We start from the raw sequence: 18,114 nt of genomic DNA on the forward strand, positions 1-18,114 counted from the left end.
CACTGTGTGCGCTCTGATCGCTAAGCACACTGTGTTTCTGGATTGCCTTCATAACACCTGTCATTAGCAAACATAACAGTACAAGGAGCCAAACTAATGATTCTCAATAGAGGGAAAGAAAAAGTTCTGACATCATTTTTTTTTTTTTCTGCTCTGTGTTCACTTTTTTTTTTCCCCTAGACATTTGGGTGATTCTGGACACAGGTGTGGACATGGATATTCAGGGTCTGTGCTCTTCAATGGATAATCTCGTTATAAATGTACAAAAAATTCAAGATACTATTGATCAGAAATCTATGTTAGAACCAAGAATTCCTATTCCTGATTTGTTTTTTGGAGATAGAACTAAGTTTCTAAGTTTCAAAAATAATTGTAAGCTATTTCTGGCCTTGAAACCTCATTCTTCTGGTAATCCTATTCAACAGGTTTTGATTATTATTTCTTTTTTGCGCGGCGACCCTCAAGACTGGGCATTTTCTCTTGCGCCAGGAGACCCTGCATTGAGTAGTGTCGATGCGTTTTTCCTGGCGCTCGGATTGCTGTACGATGAGCCTAATTCAGTGGATCAGGCTGAGAAAAATTTGCTGGCTTTGTGCCAGGGTCAGGATGATATAGAAGTATATTGTCAGAAATTTAGGAAATGGTCAGTACTCACTCAGTGGAATGAATCTGCGCTGGCAGCTTTGTTCAGAAAGGGTCTCTCTGAGGCTCTTAAGGATGTCATGGTGGGATTTCCTATGCCTGCTGGTTTGAATGAGTCTTTGTCTTTGGCCATTCAGATCGGTCGACGCTTGCGCGAGCGTAAATCTGTGCACCATTTGGCGGTACTGCCTGAGGTTAAACCTGAGCCTATGCAGTGCGATAGGACTATGACTAGAGTTGAACGGCAGGAATACAGACGTCTGAATGGTCTGTGTTTCTACTGTGGTGATTCCACTCATGCTATTTCTGATTGTCCTAAGCGCACTAAGCGGTCCGCTAGGTCTGCCGTCATTGGTACTGTACAGTCCAAATTCCTTCTGTCCATTACCTTGATATGCTCTTTGTCGTCGTTTTCTGTCATGGCGTTTGTGGATTCGGGCGCTGCCCTGAATCTGATGGATTTGGATTATGCTAAACGTTGTGGGTTTTTCTTGGAGCCTTTGCGGTGTCCTATTCCATTGAGAGGAATTGATGCTACACCTTTGGCCAAGAATAAACCTCAATACTGGGCCCAGCTGACCATGTGCATGGCTCCTGCACATCAGGAAGTTATTCGCTTTCTGGTGTTGCATAATCTGCATGATGTGGTCGTGTTGGGGTTGCCATGGCTACAAACCCATAATCCAGTATTGGATTGGAATTCCATGTCGGTATCCAGCTGGGGTTGTCAGGGGGTACATGGTGATGTTCCATTTTTGTCGATTTCGTCATCCACCCCTTCTGAGGTCCCAGAGTTCTTGTCTGATTATCAGGATGTATTTGAAGAGCCCAAGTCCGATGCTCTACCTCCGCATAGGGATTGTGATTGTGCTATCAATTTGATTCCTGGTAGTAAATTCCCTAAAGGTCGATTATTTAATTTATCCGTGCCCGAACACGCCGCTATGCGCAGTTATGTGAAGGAATCCCTGGAGAAGGGACATATTCGCCCATCGTCATCACCACTGGGAGCAGGGTTCTTCTTTGTAGCCAAGAAGGATGGTTCGCTGAGACCGTGTATTGATTACCGCCTTCTTAATAAGATCACTGTTAAATTTCAGTATCCCTTGCCATTGTTATCTGACTTGTTTGCTCGGATTAAGGGGGCTAGTTGGTTCACTAAGATAGATCTTCGTGGTGCGTATAATCTGGTGAGAATCAGGCAAGGAGATGAATGGAAAACTGCATTCAATACGCCCGAGGGTCATTTTGAGTATCTAGTGATGCCGTTCGGACTTGCCAATGCTCCATCTGTGTTTCAGTCTTTTATGCATGACATCTTCCGTGAGTATCTGGATAAATTCCTGATTGTTTACTTGGATGACATTTTGATCTTCTCAGATGATTGGGAGTCTCATGTGAAGCAGGTCAGAATGGTTTTTCAGGTCCTGTGTGCTAACTCTTTGTTTGTGAAGGGATCAAAGTGTCTCTTCGGTGTGCAGAAAGTTTCATTTTTGGGGTTCATTTTTACCCCTTCTACTATCGAGATGGATCCAGTTAAGGTCCAAGCCATCCAGGATTGGATTCAGCCGACATCTCTGAAAAGTCTGCAAAAGTTCCTGGGCTTTGCTAATTTTTATCGTCGCTTCATCTGTAATTTTTCTAGCATTGCCAATCCATTGACCGATTTGACCAAGAAGGGTGCTGATTTGGTTAATTGGTCTTCTGCTGCTGTGGAAGCTTTTCAGGAGTTGAAGCGTCGTTTTTGTTCTGCCCCTGTGTTGTGTCAGCCAGATGTTTCTCTTCCGTTCCAGGTCGAGGCTGATGCTTCTGAGATTGGAGCAGGGGCGGTTTTGTCACAGAGAGGTTCTGATTGCTCAGTGATGAAACCATGTGCTTTCTTTTCCAGGAAGTTTTCGCCCGCTGAGTGTAATTATGATGTGGGCAATCGAGAGTTGCTGGCCATGAAGTGGGCATTCGAGGAGTGGCGTCATTGGCTTGAAGGAGCTAAGCATCGCGTGGTGGTATTGACTGATCATAAGAACTTGACTTATCTCGAGTCTGCCAAGCGCTTGAATCCTAGACAGGCCCGTTGGTCGTTATTTTTTGCCCGCTTCGACTTTGTGATTTCGTACCTTCCGGGCTCTAAAAATGTGAAGGCGGATGCTCTGTCTAGGAGTTTTGTGCCCGACTCTCCGGGTTTATCTGAGCCAGCGGGTATCCTCAAGGAAGGAGTCATTGTGTCTGCCATCTCCCCTGATTTGCGGCGGGTGCTGCAAAAATTTCAGGCGAATAAACCTGATCGTTGTCCAGCAGAGAAACTGTTTGTCCCTGATAGGTGGACTAATAAACTTATCTCTGAACTTCATTGTTCGGTGTTGGCTGGTCATCCTGGAATCTTTGGTACCAGAGAGTTAGTGGCTACATCCTTCTGGTGGCCATCTCTGTCACGGGATGTACGTACTTTTGTGCAGTCCTGTGGGATTTGTGCTAGGGCTAAGCCCTGCTGTTCTCGTGCCAGTGGGTTGCTTTTGCCCTTGCCGGTCCCAAAGAGGCCTTGGACACATATTTCGATGGATTTCATTTCTGACCTTCCCATTTCTCAAAAGATGTCAGTCATTTGGGTGGTCTGTGATCGCTTTTCTAAAATGGTCCACCTGGTGCCCTTGGCTAAATTGCCTTCCTCCTCTGATTTGGTGCCTTTGTTCTTCCAGCATGTGGTTCGTTTACATGGCATTCCTGAGAATATTGTTTCTGACAGAGGTTCCCAGTTTGTTTCAAGGTTTTGGCGAGCCTTTTGTGGTAGGATGGGCATTGACCTATCCTTTTCCTCGGCTTTCCATCCTCAGACTAATGGCCAGACCGAACGAACCAATCAGACCTTGGAAACATATCTGAGATGTTTTGTTTCTGCAGACCAGGATGATTGGGTGTCCTTTTTGCCGTTGGCTGAGTTCGCCCTTAATAATCGGGCCAGCTCGGCTACCTTGGTTTCTCCATTTTTTTGCAATTCTGGGTTCCATCCTCGTTTCTCTTCAGGACAGGTTGAGTCTTCGGACTGTCCTGGTGTGGATTCTGTGGTGGATAGGTTGCAGCAGATCTGGGCTCAGGTAGTGGACAATTTGATCTTGTCCCAGGAGAAAGCTCAACTTTTCGCTAATCGCAGACGCCGTGTGGGTCCCCGACTTCGTGTTGGGGATCTGGTTTGGTTATCTTCTCGTCATATTCCTATGAAGGTTTCCTCTCCTAAATTTAAACCTCGTTTTATTGGTCCGTATAGGATTTCTGAGGTTCTCAATCCTGTGTCTTTTCGTTTGACCCTCCCAGACTCCTTTTCCATACATAATGTATTCCATAGGTCGTTGTTGCGGAGATACGTGGCACCTATGGTTCCATCTGTTGAGCCTCCTGCCCCGGTTTTGGTGGAGGGGGAATTGGAGTATATTGTGGAGAAGATTTTGGATTCTCGTGTTTCTAGACGGAAACTCCAGTATCTGGTTAAATGGAAGGGTTATGCTCAGGAAGATAATTCCTGGGTTTTTGCCTCTGATGTTCATGCTTCCGATCTTGTTCGTGCCTTTCATGCGGCTCATCCTGGTCGGCCTGGGGGCTCTGGTGAGGGTTCGGTGACCCCTCCTCAAGGGGGGGGTACTGTTGTGAATTCTGTGGCTGAATTCACTCCTGTGGTCACAAGTGGTACTGCAGCTTCTGAGCTTCCTCCCTCAGGTGTTCTGGTGAGCTCGTTAACTGCTTCATTACTTAACTCCGCCTGATGCTGCTATCCTTGCTCCTTGTCAATGTTTCAGTGTTGGATCTGAGCTTCTCCTGATTGTTCCTGTGACCTGCTTCTCTGTATAGCTAAGTGCTTTTTGCTTTTTTGTTGCTTTTTTTCTGTCCAGCTTGTCTTTTGTTTTGCTGGAAGCTCTGAGACGCAAAGGGTGTACCGCCGTGCCATTAGTTCGGCACGGTGGGGTTTTTTTTGCCCCCTTTGCGTGGTTTTGCTTTAGGGTTTTTTGTAGACTGCAAAGTTCGCTTTACTATCCTCGCTCTGTCCTAGAATATCGGGCCCCACTTTGCTGAATCTATTTCATCCCTACGTTTTGTCTTTTCATCTTACTCACAGTCATTATATGTGGGGGGCTGCCTTTTCCTTTGGGGAATTTCTCTGGGGCAAGTCAGGCCTATTTTTCTATCTTCAGGCTAGCTAGTTTCTTAGGCTGTGCCGAGTTGCCTAGGTAGTTGTTAGGCGCAATCCACAGCCGCTTTTAGTTGTGTTTAGGATAGGATCAGGTGTGCAGTCTACAGAGTTTCCACGTCTCAGAGCTCGTTCTTGTATTTTTGGGTATTTGTCAGATCACTGTGTGCGCTCTGATCGCTAAGCACACTGTGTTTCTGGATTGCCTTCATAACACCTGTCATTAGCAAACATAACAATTGTCTGGCATGTTGGGTGCTTCTCGGAGCCCTCCGCTGCCAGCAGTAGTTTTGATGCCCTTATTTTCCGATGTGCAGCTTCTTTTTCCCACACCAGTACTGACACTCCCTGATAAATTTGCAACTTTTTTAGTCCACAACGGGAATCACAAGTTGCTTGAAAAATTCCCCCTTAAAGGGAATCTGTCACAAGGTTTTTGCTACCTAATCTGAGAGCAGCATAATGCAGAGATAGAAAGTGATGTGTCACTTGCTGGGATGCTTACAGTAGTTTTGATAATATACAGCGGCTTGCAAAAAGTATTCAACCCCCATTTCCCCCTGGAATTGTTCAGAGAGCTTTCATGAGATCATGCAAAGAACATGCCTACGACTGTGAACATTTGGTTTACTTCTTATTTTGAGGCAAACAACTCATAGGACAAACCAACTGAAAACTTCAGTGTGTATAACCATTCATTCACCCCCCTGAAGTCAGTACTTTGTAGAGTCTCCTTCAAGTTAGATGGTTTCCTTTAGTGAATAGAAATCTTCAAGTCTGACCACAGTTTCTCAATTGGATTAAAGTATGGGCTTTGACTAGGCCACACCATTTGCATGTTTCTCATTATACCACACGAGTGTTGCTTTAGCAGTATGCTTTGGCTCATTGTCTTATTGGAAGGTGAACCTCCGAACCAGTCTCAAATCACTGACGGACTGACATAGATTTTGCCCAAGATTATTATTATTATTTATCCCTATATTTCACACCATCCATCTTCCCCTCGACTCAGACCATTTTCCATGTCCCTGCTGTGTGACGCTGTAAGAATCTGGCTGCACTCGGATGTCACCCGAGTGCAGTCCGATTAGAGCATGTATATTCAAACGGAGAGTGGACCCACTGGACCGTGATGACGAACCCCTCTCGGACGAGCTGACCAGGTGGACCGCCCCCTATACAGGGAGAGTTAGGGGCAGGCCCGTGAGGGACTATCGCCACGGAAGCTGGAGGGTCGACTGAGAACAGATGGGAACACAGCAGGCACAAAGGGAAAGAGGGAACAGAAAGGAAATACTGAGACAAGGGAGAAGATGGGAACGCTACAGAGGCACGGAGACTGGCAGGACAATATGGAGAGACCGAGGCTGACGGGAGCAAGGAAAAGATATAGGAGCCGGGCAGGTACTGCAGAGGAAAAGGAACTGAAGGAACAAGGCAGGAACACAGGAAACAGGCAGGCACTGCAGAGGGCGGAGGAGACCCAAAGTCAGAGAGCTAGGAACGCTCAGAGACCACAGGTGGCCAGAAGCACTTGTAAACACAAATGAACATCAGGCACAGAGAAGCAGCAGGAAGCAGTTTACATAGCAGCATGGGAGCTACTTCCGGGTTACAGTCCTCCAGGATGACAGAGAGGACAGGAAAGAGCGCCAACAGAGGAATCAGATGTGCGCACGCGCAGAGCTGAATGCGGCGCGCGCGCGCACCCGGCGAGCTGCAGCGGGAAGAGGCGGCGGCAGCAACGGCATGACAGTACCCCCACCTTTACGCCCCTCCTTTTTAAGACTAGAAAGAAACCGGGACAAAATATGAGGAGCCCGAATGTTCTCTCGAGGCTCCCAGGACCTCTCCTCAGGACCAAAACCCTTCCAGTCAACCAAAAACAAAGTTCTCCCTCTAAGTTTTTTCATGGCTAAGATGTCCCTAACCTCAAAGACATCATCCTCGGAAACAGGCGAAGGAGAACAAAGGTTAGAAGAATGAAACTGATTAAAAACTACAGGTTTAAGGAGAGACACATGAAAAGAATTAGAAATACGCAGAGAGGCAGGCAACTTAAGTTTGTAAGAAACGTCATTAATACGAGACAAAACTTCGAATGGACCGATATAGCGAGGACCCAGCTTATGTGAAGGGATTTTGAGACGGATAAATTTAGAGGAAACCCAAACCTTGTCCCCAGGATGGAATATAGGAGAATCAAGACGTCTTTTGTCCGCATGTCTCTTCATCCTAACTTGAGTCAACTCAAGGGCGGACTTGGTCTCCTGCCAGACCCTGGAGAACTCTCTAGACAGAAGATCAGCCGCTGGTACAGTAGAGACAGGAGGAACCGGAAGAGGAAGACCAGGATGTTGACCGTAGACGATAAAAAATGGAGATTTGTTAGTAGCTTCGCTGGGATGGTTATTGTAAGAAAACTCAGCCCATGGCAGTAAGTCAGACCAATCATTTTGATGAGAATTGGAGAAATGGCGGAGATAAGTTACCAAGGTCTGATTAGTACGTTCCACCTGGCCATTGGACTGTGGATGGTAGGCCGAAGAAAAATCAAGCGAAATGTTCATAGATCTGCAGAGGGATCTCCAGAAGCGGGCGGTGAATTGAACACCTCGGTCAGAAACAATATGTAAAGGAAGACCACGAAGACGAAAAATATGGTGAACAAAAATCTTTGCCAATTCGGGAGCAGAAGGTAAACCTGGGAGAGCGATGAAATGAGCCATCTTGGAGAAACGGTCCATGACCACGAAGATGACGGTGGAACCAGAAGAATGAGGCAGATCAGTGATGAAATCCATAGATAAATGTTGCCACGGAGAGGAAGGTACTGGCAAAGGATGTAGAAGCCCAGAAGGTAGTTGCCTGGGAATCTTATTCTTGGCACAGGAAGGACAAGAGGCGACAAAACTTTGGACATCCTTAGACAACGTTGGCCACCAGTAAAAACGAGAGATCAAACGAAAGGTTTTTTTGAAACCAACATGTCCAGCCAGTTTGGAGGCGTGACCCCAAAGTAAGACACGTCTCCTGTTCCCTTCAGCGACAAAGGTCTTACCCGGAGGCAACGAAGTAAGAGAGACTGGAGAAACTGTGATGACTCTGGCAGGATCAATGATGTGTGCAGGCTCGTCCTCCAAATCCACCACCTGTAATGACCTAGACAGAGCGTCGGCTTTGGAGTTTTTATTTCCTGGCAAAAAACGAAGTTCGAAGTCAAACCTGGCGAAAAACAAGGCCCACTTGGCCTGCCGAGGGTTAAGTCTTTGCGCAGAACGAATATACACCAGATTCTTGTGATCGCTGTAGATTATAAAACGATGTAAAGCCCCTTCTAAAAGGTACCGCCACTCCTCTAATGCCAACAGTTCTTTATCACCGATGGAATAATTTTTTTCCGAGGAGGAGAAGATCTTTGAGAAAAAACCACAAGGCACAAGACGACCAGAAGAGGATTTCTGCGAGAGCACAGCTCCAGCTCCAATTGCAGAAGCATCTACTTCAAGGATGAAGGGTTTATTGGCCACTGGACGATGAAGAATAGGAGCTGAGGCAAAGGCTTGCTTGATGGACCGGAAAGCCTCTTCGGCCTCAGACTACCACAGATGAGGATTGGCACCCTTCCGAATCATGGAGGAGATTGGAGCTGAAAGAGAGGAAAAGTGAGGTATAAACTGCCGATAGTAGTTAGCAAATCCAAGAAATCGCTGAATTGCTTTCACTCCAAGAGGACGCGGCCAGTTGAGCACAGCAGAAACTTTTCCCGGATCCATACACAAACCAGCGTCGGAAATGATGAAACCCAAGAAGGGTAGAGATGACTGTTCGAAGACACATTTTTCCAGTTTTGCATACAGCCGATTCTCTCTCAAACGCTGAAGTACTTGCCGTACATCTCTTCTGTGAGTAGACAGATCTGGAGAGAACACAAGGATATCGTCCAAGTACACTACAACACAGGTGTAAAGTAGATCCCGAAAAACATCATTTACGAACTCCTGGAAGACTGCGGGTGCATTGCATAAACCGAAGGGCATAACCAAATATTCATAATGACCATCTCTGGTATTAAACGCAGTCTTCCACTCGTCACCAGAACGGATACGGATCAAATTATAAGCTCCTCTGAGATCCAATTTGGTAAAGATTCGTGCTCCACGCAGACGATCAAAGAGTTCTGGTATGAGAGGAAGTGGGTACTTGTTTTTGATCGTGATGGTGTTGAGACCCCGGTAGTCTATACATGGGCGAAGAGAACCGTCCTTCTTTTTAACGAAGAAGAACCCAGCTCCTGCAGGTGAGGAAGACTTTCGAATGAAGCCTCTGGCCAGATTCTCTTGAATATATTCGGACATGGCTTGCGTCTCGGTAGGAGACAATGGGTAAATACGACCCCTAGGTGGAGTAGAACCAGGAACAAGGTCTATCGGGCAGTCATAAGAACGGTGCGGCGGCAAAATCTCCGCTTCCTTCTTGTTAAAGAGGTCCGAGAAAGCGCAATAGGCAGGAGGAATTCCCATGGATTCCGAAGCAGACCAAGAGGAGGACGCAGGCTTGACGGGAAGCAGGCACCTGTTCAGACAAGACTGTCCCCACCGTAGAACATCTCCAGTACGCCAGTCCAGCGTGGGTTCGTGATCCCTCAACCAAGGAAGACCCAAAAGGAAAGAATGAGACAAAGAAGGTAAAACATAAAAGGCCAGTTTCTCACGATGAAGTGCTTCAATCTGAAGTTCGACTTCCTCCGTAACCAAGTTGACGGTCTCCCGCAAAGGCTGACCATCGACAGAAGCTATTTGTCTAGGAGTCTCCAAGGGTCTAACAGGTATCCCAAGCCTGTTAACAACCTCGAGCTGAACAAAGTTCCCAGCCGCTCCTGAATCAACATAAGCCTCCAGAGAAAAGTGATGGGAACCTAAATGAAGAATAACAGACAAAACCAGAGGCGGAGAGGAATCATAACCACCTAGGAAGGCCTCTCTTACCTGTCCTAGGCGGATGCGTTTCCCGACTTCTGAGGACACGCGCGTAAGAGATGAGAGGCACTGCCGCAGTAAAAACAAAGACCTTGTGCGAGTCTCTCTTTGCGGCGTTGCTCAGAAGACTTAAGGCGATCGACCTGCATGGGTTCAGGAGAAGATGAAGAAGCCACCGGGGCTGCTTGAGAAAAGGAAGTCCCTCGAGCAACAGTGGTCTGGCGAAGAGGTCTCCTCTCTCTGGCAAGCTCACGAGTGCGCTCCTGAAAGCGCAGATCAATGCGTATGGCCAAGGAGATAAGATCATCCAAAGAGGTGGGAGTGTCCTGTCCCGCCAACTCATCCTTAATCCGTGAAGACAAACCACGCCAAAACGCTCCAACCAAAGCCTCATTATTCCACCCAAGGTCTGAGGACAGAGTCCGGAAACGGATGGCGTACTGGGCTACTGAGAGAGTACCCTGGTAAAGGTTAAAGAGGGACTCAGTGGTAGAGACCAGACGACCAGGTTCATCAAAAACCTTACGGAAGGTATCCAGGAACGGATTGAGTTGGGAGACCAAAGGATCATCACGCTCCCAGAGGGGATTAACCCATGCCAAAGCCTCACCCTCCAAATGGGATACTATAAAAGCAACCTTAGCTCGGTCGGTAGGATAAAGTAGCGGAGACAATTCAAAATGCAACTGGCATTGATTAAGAAAGCCACGGCACGCTTTAGAATCCCCACCATACCGAGGAGGTCTAGCAAGTCGGGGAGAGGGTTGTGGCGCAGAGACAGGAGTGGAACCAGAGGCCACATTCTGGAGGGAGCGAAGCCGATCATTAATGGAGGCCATAAAATTCAAAATATGGGACAGAGTGTCCCGTTGTTGACCTAGCTCCTGCTGAAGGGCAACCAACTGCGGAGCAATACCAGGATCAGAAGGCTGTAAAGCCGCTAGGCGAGACTCCATATTCTTTAAAAATGACATGATCCTAGTCTGGTTTTCACGCAAAAAGAGTAACTCCTTTTGAGTGGCAGAGACTCCAGCGGGGTCCATGGCCTGATGTTACTGTGACGCTGTAAGAATCTGGCTGCACTCGGATGTCACCCGAGTGCAGTCCGATTAGAGCATGTATATTCAAACGGAGAGTGGACCCACTGGACCGTGATGACGAACCCCTCTCGGACGAGCTGACAAGGTGGACCGCCCCCTATACAGGGAGAGTTAGGGGCAGGCCCGTGAGGGACTATCGCCACGGAAGCTGGAGGGTCGACTGAGAACAGATGGGAACACAGCAGGCACAAAGGGAAAGAGGGAACAGAAAGGAAATACTGAGACAAGGGAGAAGATGGGAACGCTACAGAGGCACGGAGACTGGCAGGACAATATGGAGAGACCGAGGCTGACGGGAGCAAGGAAAAGATATAGGAGCCGGGCAGGTACTGCAGAGGAAAAGGAACTGAAGGAACAAGGCAGGAACACAGGAAACAGGCAGGCACTGCAGAGGGCGGAGGAGACCCAAAGTCAGAGAGCTAGGAACGCTCAGAGACCACAGGTGGCCAGAAGCACTTGTAAACACAAATGAACATCAGGCACAGAGAAGCAGCAGGAAGCAGTTTACATAGCAGCATGGGAGCTACTTCCGGGTTACAGTCCTCCAGGATGACAGAGAGGACAGGAAAGAGCGCCAACAGAGGAATCAGATGTGCGCACGCGCAGAGCTGAATGCGGCGCGCGCGCGCACCCGGCGAGCTGCAGTGGGAAGAGGCGACGGCAGCAACGGCATGACATGCTGCCAAGAAACATCCCCACAGCATGATGCCCGCACCACCATGTTTCACTGTTGGGATGGTGTTCCTGGGGTAATGAGCTGTGATGGTTTTCGCCAGACCTAGAGTTTACCTTGGTGTCCAAAAAGTTACAATTTGGTCTCATCTCACCATACCACCTTCTTCCTTACATTTGGGGAGTCTCCCACAAGTCTTTTGGCAAACTCAAAACGAGCCTTATAATTTTCGAATGTACGGCTTTTTTCTGCCCACTCTTCCATAAAGTCCACGTCTATGGAGTGTATAACATATTGTGGTGACATGGACAGATACTCCAGCCTCTGCTTGGAACTCTGCAGGTCCTTCAAGATTACCTTTGGTCTTGTGCTGCTGTTTAACGCCCTTATTGCCTGGGCTGAGAGTTTTGGTGGGTGGCCCTCTCTTGGCAGGTTTGTTGTGGTACTATGTCCTTTACATTTGATGATAATGGATTTAATGGTGCTCCGTGTGATCATTAATTTTTTATTTTTTTTTAAATCCAACCCTGACTTGAGCTTTGCAACAAATTTGTCCCTGACTTGTTTGAAGATTTCTTTCTCAGAAAAGGTGTGTATATACTGATAGACATGTGACACTTAGATTGCACACAGATGGACTTTCTAAGCATGTGACTTGTGAAGGTAATTACTTGCACCAGAAATTTTTAGGGGCTTAATAACAAAAGGGGTGAATACATATGCACATTCCAATTTTTAGTTATTTTATCCCATACATTTAATTTATGTCTATATTTTCTCACTTCATTTCACCAAATGAGACTTTTTAGTGCTGATGCATCACACACAAATCGGATTACAAAAATATTTACACACAGGTTGTAACGTAACAAAATAGGTAAAAAGCCAAGGAGGTGAATACTTTTGCAAGCCATTGTATATCACTTTTTTAATCAGCAGGAGATTATCATTAGAGGACTAGTAAACCTGCTGCCAGATAGTCAAGCATATTCATAAGCTCTGTATAACCCCGCCCCTACCAGAGTGGCAGATTTCTGTTTACACTGTACATAGGCAGAAAGTTGCCAATCAGTAATATAGGTGGGATTATACACACCTCTACACCTCTACATTCAGATATCTTGTAGATTTGGAGCAGATAAAACAGTGATTTTATCAAAATGACGGCAAGCAGCCCAGTAAGTGATACATAGCTGGAATCTGGATCTCTGCCCCTACATTATGCTGCTCTCAGTTTTGATAGCTGAAACCTGGAAACATATTCCCATTAAAGCTATTAGTCTTCTTCTCAGCAATTGCCAGATGATGTGTATGCAGAAATAAAGCAGCCAGGTGTCAATCACTGTGAGCAGGGGTTGGGTAGGGACGAGCAGGGATAGACTTTTCCTCTTACATTTTTCTCTATTCTCTGATTGCTCCTATCCATTTTTTTTTTGTTGTTTTGGCTAGTAATAGAGTGGTTCTTTCTCCAAACTATGCTGCATTATACACATTCCTTAGCAGAAATGAGAACTTTACAGAATCGTACCTGTGATAGAGCAATATATAATATGAGGGGCTATTTTCATCAGATCTTCATAACCTAAACCCATTTCAGCTAGCTTTCCAGGAATGTAATTTTCTACGAGAACATCACAAGCTTGTGCAAGCTGAAAAATAAATACATTGATATTACATTAATTACACAAAAAGAATGCAAACATACCCTAAGTTGTATACTCTAGGAATATTAGGGTTTTAGCTCTAAAAGCCTTCAAAAACAAGCAAAAACATTAACCTTTTCCAAGAAAGTATATCAGATCCAAACCAACATCATTTTTTAAAGAGAAATGAATTGCACCTTAAGTGTATAAAACATGAGCTCTATAGAATATGATTGTGAAGAGTGGCAGCTCGATATACATTTAATACATTCATGTAGCTTACCTGTTATGTTACAATTATTAAAGGGAAACTGTCTGTAGGCTCAACCCTCCTAGGTCATCTACATGGGCATGTAGGTCATAGGAAGCTGAATAAATTGATATCTTGATATCTGTGATCTGATGCCTTATTCTAGAAAATTCACATTTTTCTTATATGTAAATGAGCTGTTCTAGGCTATGGGCTGGACACTGATCTGCATTACCAATGTAATGTGTAATGGCCGCTCTCCTGATCTCACTGCAGAGCTGTGTGCGATTATACCTGACACATCTGCAGGTTCCTCTAAGCTTCATCCAGCATTTCACAGGCAGCCAGCGTTGCAATGTTGTTGCAATACAGCCGAGCTGCGAGAACTGCAGCTGCTAATATGTTCGTTATGAGACAAAATTCAATTCTACTGTTCTGTTACATGTCTCACACTAGCAACGCCACCTTTTATTGAAAATAATCTCGGAAGGCAGATTCTCATGCAGATCAATGTCCAGCCCATAGCCTGGAACAGCTCATTTAGATATATGAAAAATATGGATTTCTCATCTGATTGTAGATATCAAGGTATTTTATTCAGCTTCCTGTGACCAACATGCCGATATAGCTGGGCTTAGAAGGGTTGATCCTACTGGCAAATTCCCGTTAAGCTTATAGGGTGCTATCCGAGAAAAATAAAAGTTTGATCAGGGAACTAGAAATGTATAAAGACCTCAGTCATACTTACGTACCAGAACCCACATTTATCTAGCGTATACCACTACACGGAACAGGAAGTGGTGATGACACTATTCCATCAGCTACTGGATCAATGCAGCCTCTGATTACCCAAAGCTGTCTGGATACTTTGAGCAGATCGTCATCATAAAACTTCCAATGATCATCTGACCGCTGCAACCAATCACAGACCTCAGTGGTCTGGCAGATGGAGAAATGGTGACATCATTGCTTCTTGTCTGTGTGCAGGAATGACAGACAGCTACTGTCATGGGTATGTCAGAAGCTGCAGATAGTCGCACTGCATCTAGCTGCAGAAGGTCTCTGCATTTGGCTATACAGACACCCTCTTAACTCTTCTGACTTTTTGACCAAGTGGCAACCTTTCTCCAGCTCTAATTGACACACCTGGACCTGGGTGTTTATAGACTCCCAGCTTGCTGCTGGGAATCGTCAATGATATTTCCATTTCCCCCTATTGAGGCTTGCTATAGCAGTCGCTATCTTCCTCTTTGGTGTTGCTGGAGGACGTCTGTGTTACATCTTTGAGTCTACTTAAGATAAGTGTTCCCCTTGTTTGTCTATCCCAGCTGTCTTTAACGGTAGTTGGGATCAACTAGTGCTCATCCCGTCATTCCCTAAGCAGGGCTTATTGCCAGGGTCAGGAAGGTACAGGTGCTTGGCGATAGGTACAGAACCTATTTAGGGACATTTAGGGCAGACAGGGTGAGTTTAGATGTGCCTAGGGGTCTCCACTACTCCCTTCCCTAGTGTTGGGCTCCCTTCCCCTCATCTCTTCATGTTGCACTTACAGTGGGTAAAAAAAGTATTTAGTCAGCCACCAATTGTGCAAGTTCTCCCACTTAAAAAGATGAGAGAGGCCTGTAATTGACATCATAGGTAGACCACAACTATGAGAGTCAAAATGAGAAAACAAATCTAGAAAATCACCTTGTCTGATTTGGCAAGATTTATTTTGCAAATTATAGTGGAAAATAAGTATTTGGTTATTAACAAAAGTTCATCTCAATATTTTGTTAGATATGCTTTGTTAGTAATGACAGAGGTCAAACGATTTCTGTAAGTCTTCACAAGGTTGGCGCACACTGTTGGTGTTATGTTATCCCATTCTCCATGCAGATCTCTTCTAGAGCAGTGATGTTTTGGGCCTGTCACTGGGCAACACAGACTTTCAACCCCCTCCAAAGGTTTTCTATGGGGTTGAGATCTGGAGACTGGCTAAGCCACTCCAGGACCTTCTTATGCTTCTTAAGAAGCTACTCCTTTATTACACTGGTGGTGTGCTTGGGATCATTATCACGCTGAAAGACCCATCCACGTTTCATCTTCAATTCCCTTGCTGATGGAAGGAGGTTTGAACTCAAAATCTCACGATACATGGCCCCATTCATTCTTTCATATACATGGATCAGTCTTCCTGGTCCCTTTGCAGAGAAACAGCCCCAAGGCATGATGCTGCCAACCCCATGCTTCACAGTAGGTATGGTGTTCTTTGGATGCAAATCAGCATTCTGTCTCCTCCAAACACAACAAGTTTTGTTTCTATCAAACAGTTCTACTTTGGTTTCATCAGACCATATGACATTCTCCCAATACTCTTCTGGATAATCCAAATGCTCTCTAGCCAACTTCAGAAGGGCCCGGACATGTACTGGCTTAAGCAGGGGGACAAGTCTGGCACTGCAGGATCTGAGTCCCTGGCAGCGTAGTGTGTTACTGATGGTAGCCTTTGTTACAGTGGTCCCAGCACTATGAAGTTCATTCACTAGTTCCCCCCATGTGGTTCTGGGATTTTTGCTCACCGTTTTTTTGATAATTTTGACCCCACGGGGTGAGATCTTGCATAGAGCCCCAGATCGAGGGAGATTATCAGTGGTCTTGTATGTCTTCCATTTTCTTATTATTGCTCCCACAGTTGATTTCATCACACCAAGCTGCATGCATATTGAAGATTCAGTCTTCCCAGTCTGGTGCAGGGCTACAATTTTGTTTCTGGTGTCCTTCGACAGCTCTTTGGTCTTCACCATAGTGGAGTTTGGAGTGTGACTGTTTGAGGTTGTGCACAGGTGTCTTTTATACCGATAACAAGTTCAAACAGGTGCCATTACTACAGGTAATGAGTGGAGGACAGAGAAGCCTCTTAAAGAAGAAGTTACAGGTCTGTGAGAGACAGAAATCTTGTATGTTTTTAGGTGACCAAATACTTAATTTTCCACCATAATTTGCAAAATATATCTTACCAAATCAGTCAAGGTGATTTTATGGATTTGTTTTCTCATTTTGACTCTCATAGTTGAGGTCTACCTATCATGTCGATTGCAGGCCTCTCATCTTTTTAAGTGGGAGAACTTGTACAATTGGTGGCTGACTAAATACTTTTTTTCCTCACTGTAGTCTTTCCTACACTGTGCGTGACAGCTATCCCAGTTAAACAGCAGGGATCTGTCTAACAATCACAATGTTGTTGGAAATCCCTCTCTGTCAACAGAGCAGAGTGAAGAAGCCTCTGCTCTGTAGATTTGACATCAGCAGAGGCTTCTGAATCCCTGGCAGGAGCAGTCTGTGACCACTCTGTGTCAGGTAAGAACGGAGCCGGACACAACAGGCTGGTAAGTTCAAATGACTTGACTGTTAGTGCTAAGGCTAGGTTCCCATCGCATTATTGCCATCCGTTTAACGGATCTGTTAAACGGATGCGCAAACGCTGATGCCCAAAATCTCTTTTTTTCTACAATCGCGCTAACGCATGGTACCATTGCGTTGGCATGCGTTAGCAATAGAGGTCTATGCACAGCGAACGCATCCGTTCGCTGTGTGTTAGACCTAACGTACCCGAAAACGCAGTAAACCGCGTTCGAGGGTGCGTCACAAAGTGCTGATTTTGACATGTGTTATGATAATGTAAGTCTATGGGTGCATTAACGGATCCGTTACATTGCGTTAGTGCCGCTAAGTAAAGGATCCATTAAACGGATTGCCCTAACGCAATGTGAACCTAGCCAAAAGGTACATTTTTTGCTCCTTATAAAGTCCCGTATAAACAGTTTTTTAGACAAATATACTATTTATTTCAAAAGAATCAAATTTAAATTAACAAAATTTACTAATAATCACTATTCTAATTATGCCTTAATTTACCTGTTTAATAATTTGGGTTCCTTTGGGATCTTTCATATTGATAGCTATACTCTGCCAAAATAAAACAGAAAGCAAATGAATGAAACACACAACATTCTTTTAGTGTATGAATACACATTGCGTTATTGCCACGTGTTTTTGTTACGGAGAAAATGCATTGTTATATATGAATTTTACAAAATGAATGAAATGTCTGAAATCTCATGCACATGCTGCTTATTTTTTTCCTTGCAGACTTGAAACAAATTGAAATCTGCAGCCTGGAGAGCCTGTTTGTTGGGCTCTCCATGCGTGTGTTGTGACTGTCACACAACCGCGACACATGCAGCTGCAGAGCCGAACAGCTGATCAACCGGCCCAATCTAGGAAGCCGGGTTCCCTCTGCAGATTATTTGGTAAGCGCTATAGCCTGCCAAATAAGCCCTGACCCGATTACATTTGCTCATCTCTAGTCATGAGACCACATTGTTAAGCATTATATGTGCTCACTGACATACTGCTCACATTTTGTAGCCCCCTCCATTACCACAATTGATTGACAGCACTCTGTTAGCTTAGAATGCTGTAAGATGACCTTTCATAATGGTTTATTTAAAGGGAACCTGTCAGCAGGATTGTGCACAGTAACCTACACACAGTGTCACGTCGGTGCCGTTATACTGATTACAATGATACCTTGGGGGGTGAAATTCGTCTTGTGGTTGTTGTTTATTCTCAGTTTTGAGTTAATGATATTCTCATGCTCCGGGGCGG

At 45.4% G+C, this 18,114-nt stretch overlaps 1 protein-coding gene across 1 annotated transcript in view; it reads right to left on the reverse strand.

Moving 5' to 3' along the window:
* The window catches only part of SUGCT (succinyl-CoA:glutarate-CoA transferase), a 1,605,135-nt gene that overhangs the window by 1,542,906 nt on the left and 44,115 nt on the right, over positions 1-18,114 (reverse strand). Inside the window, exons 5-6 of the mRNA XM_069730210.1 lie at positions 17,362-17,412; positions 13,100-13,220 (exon numbers count right to left, since the gene is read on the reverse strand). Of these exons, the coding sequence (XP_069586311.1) occupies positions 13,100-13,220; positions 17,362-17,412 (172 nt within the window). The remainder of the gene's footprint in view (positions 1-13,099; positions 13,221-17,361; positions 17,413-18,114) is intronic.

This window comes from Ranitomeya imitator, chromosome 6 (genome assembly GCF_032444005.1).
Source record: "Ranitomeya imitator isolate aRanImi1 chromosome 6, aRanImi1.pri, whole genome shotgun sequence".
Lineage (NCBI taxonomy): Eukaryota > Metazoa > Chordata > Amphibia > Anura > Dendrobatidae > Ranitomeya > Ranitomeya imitator.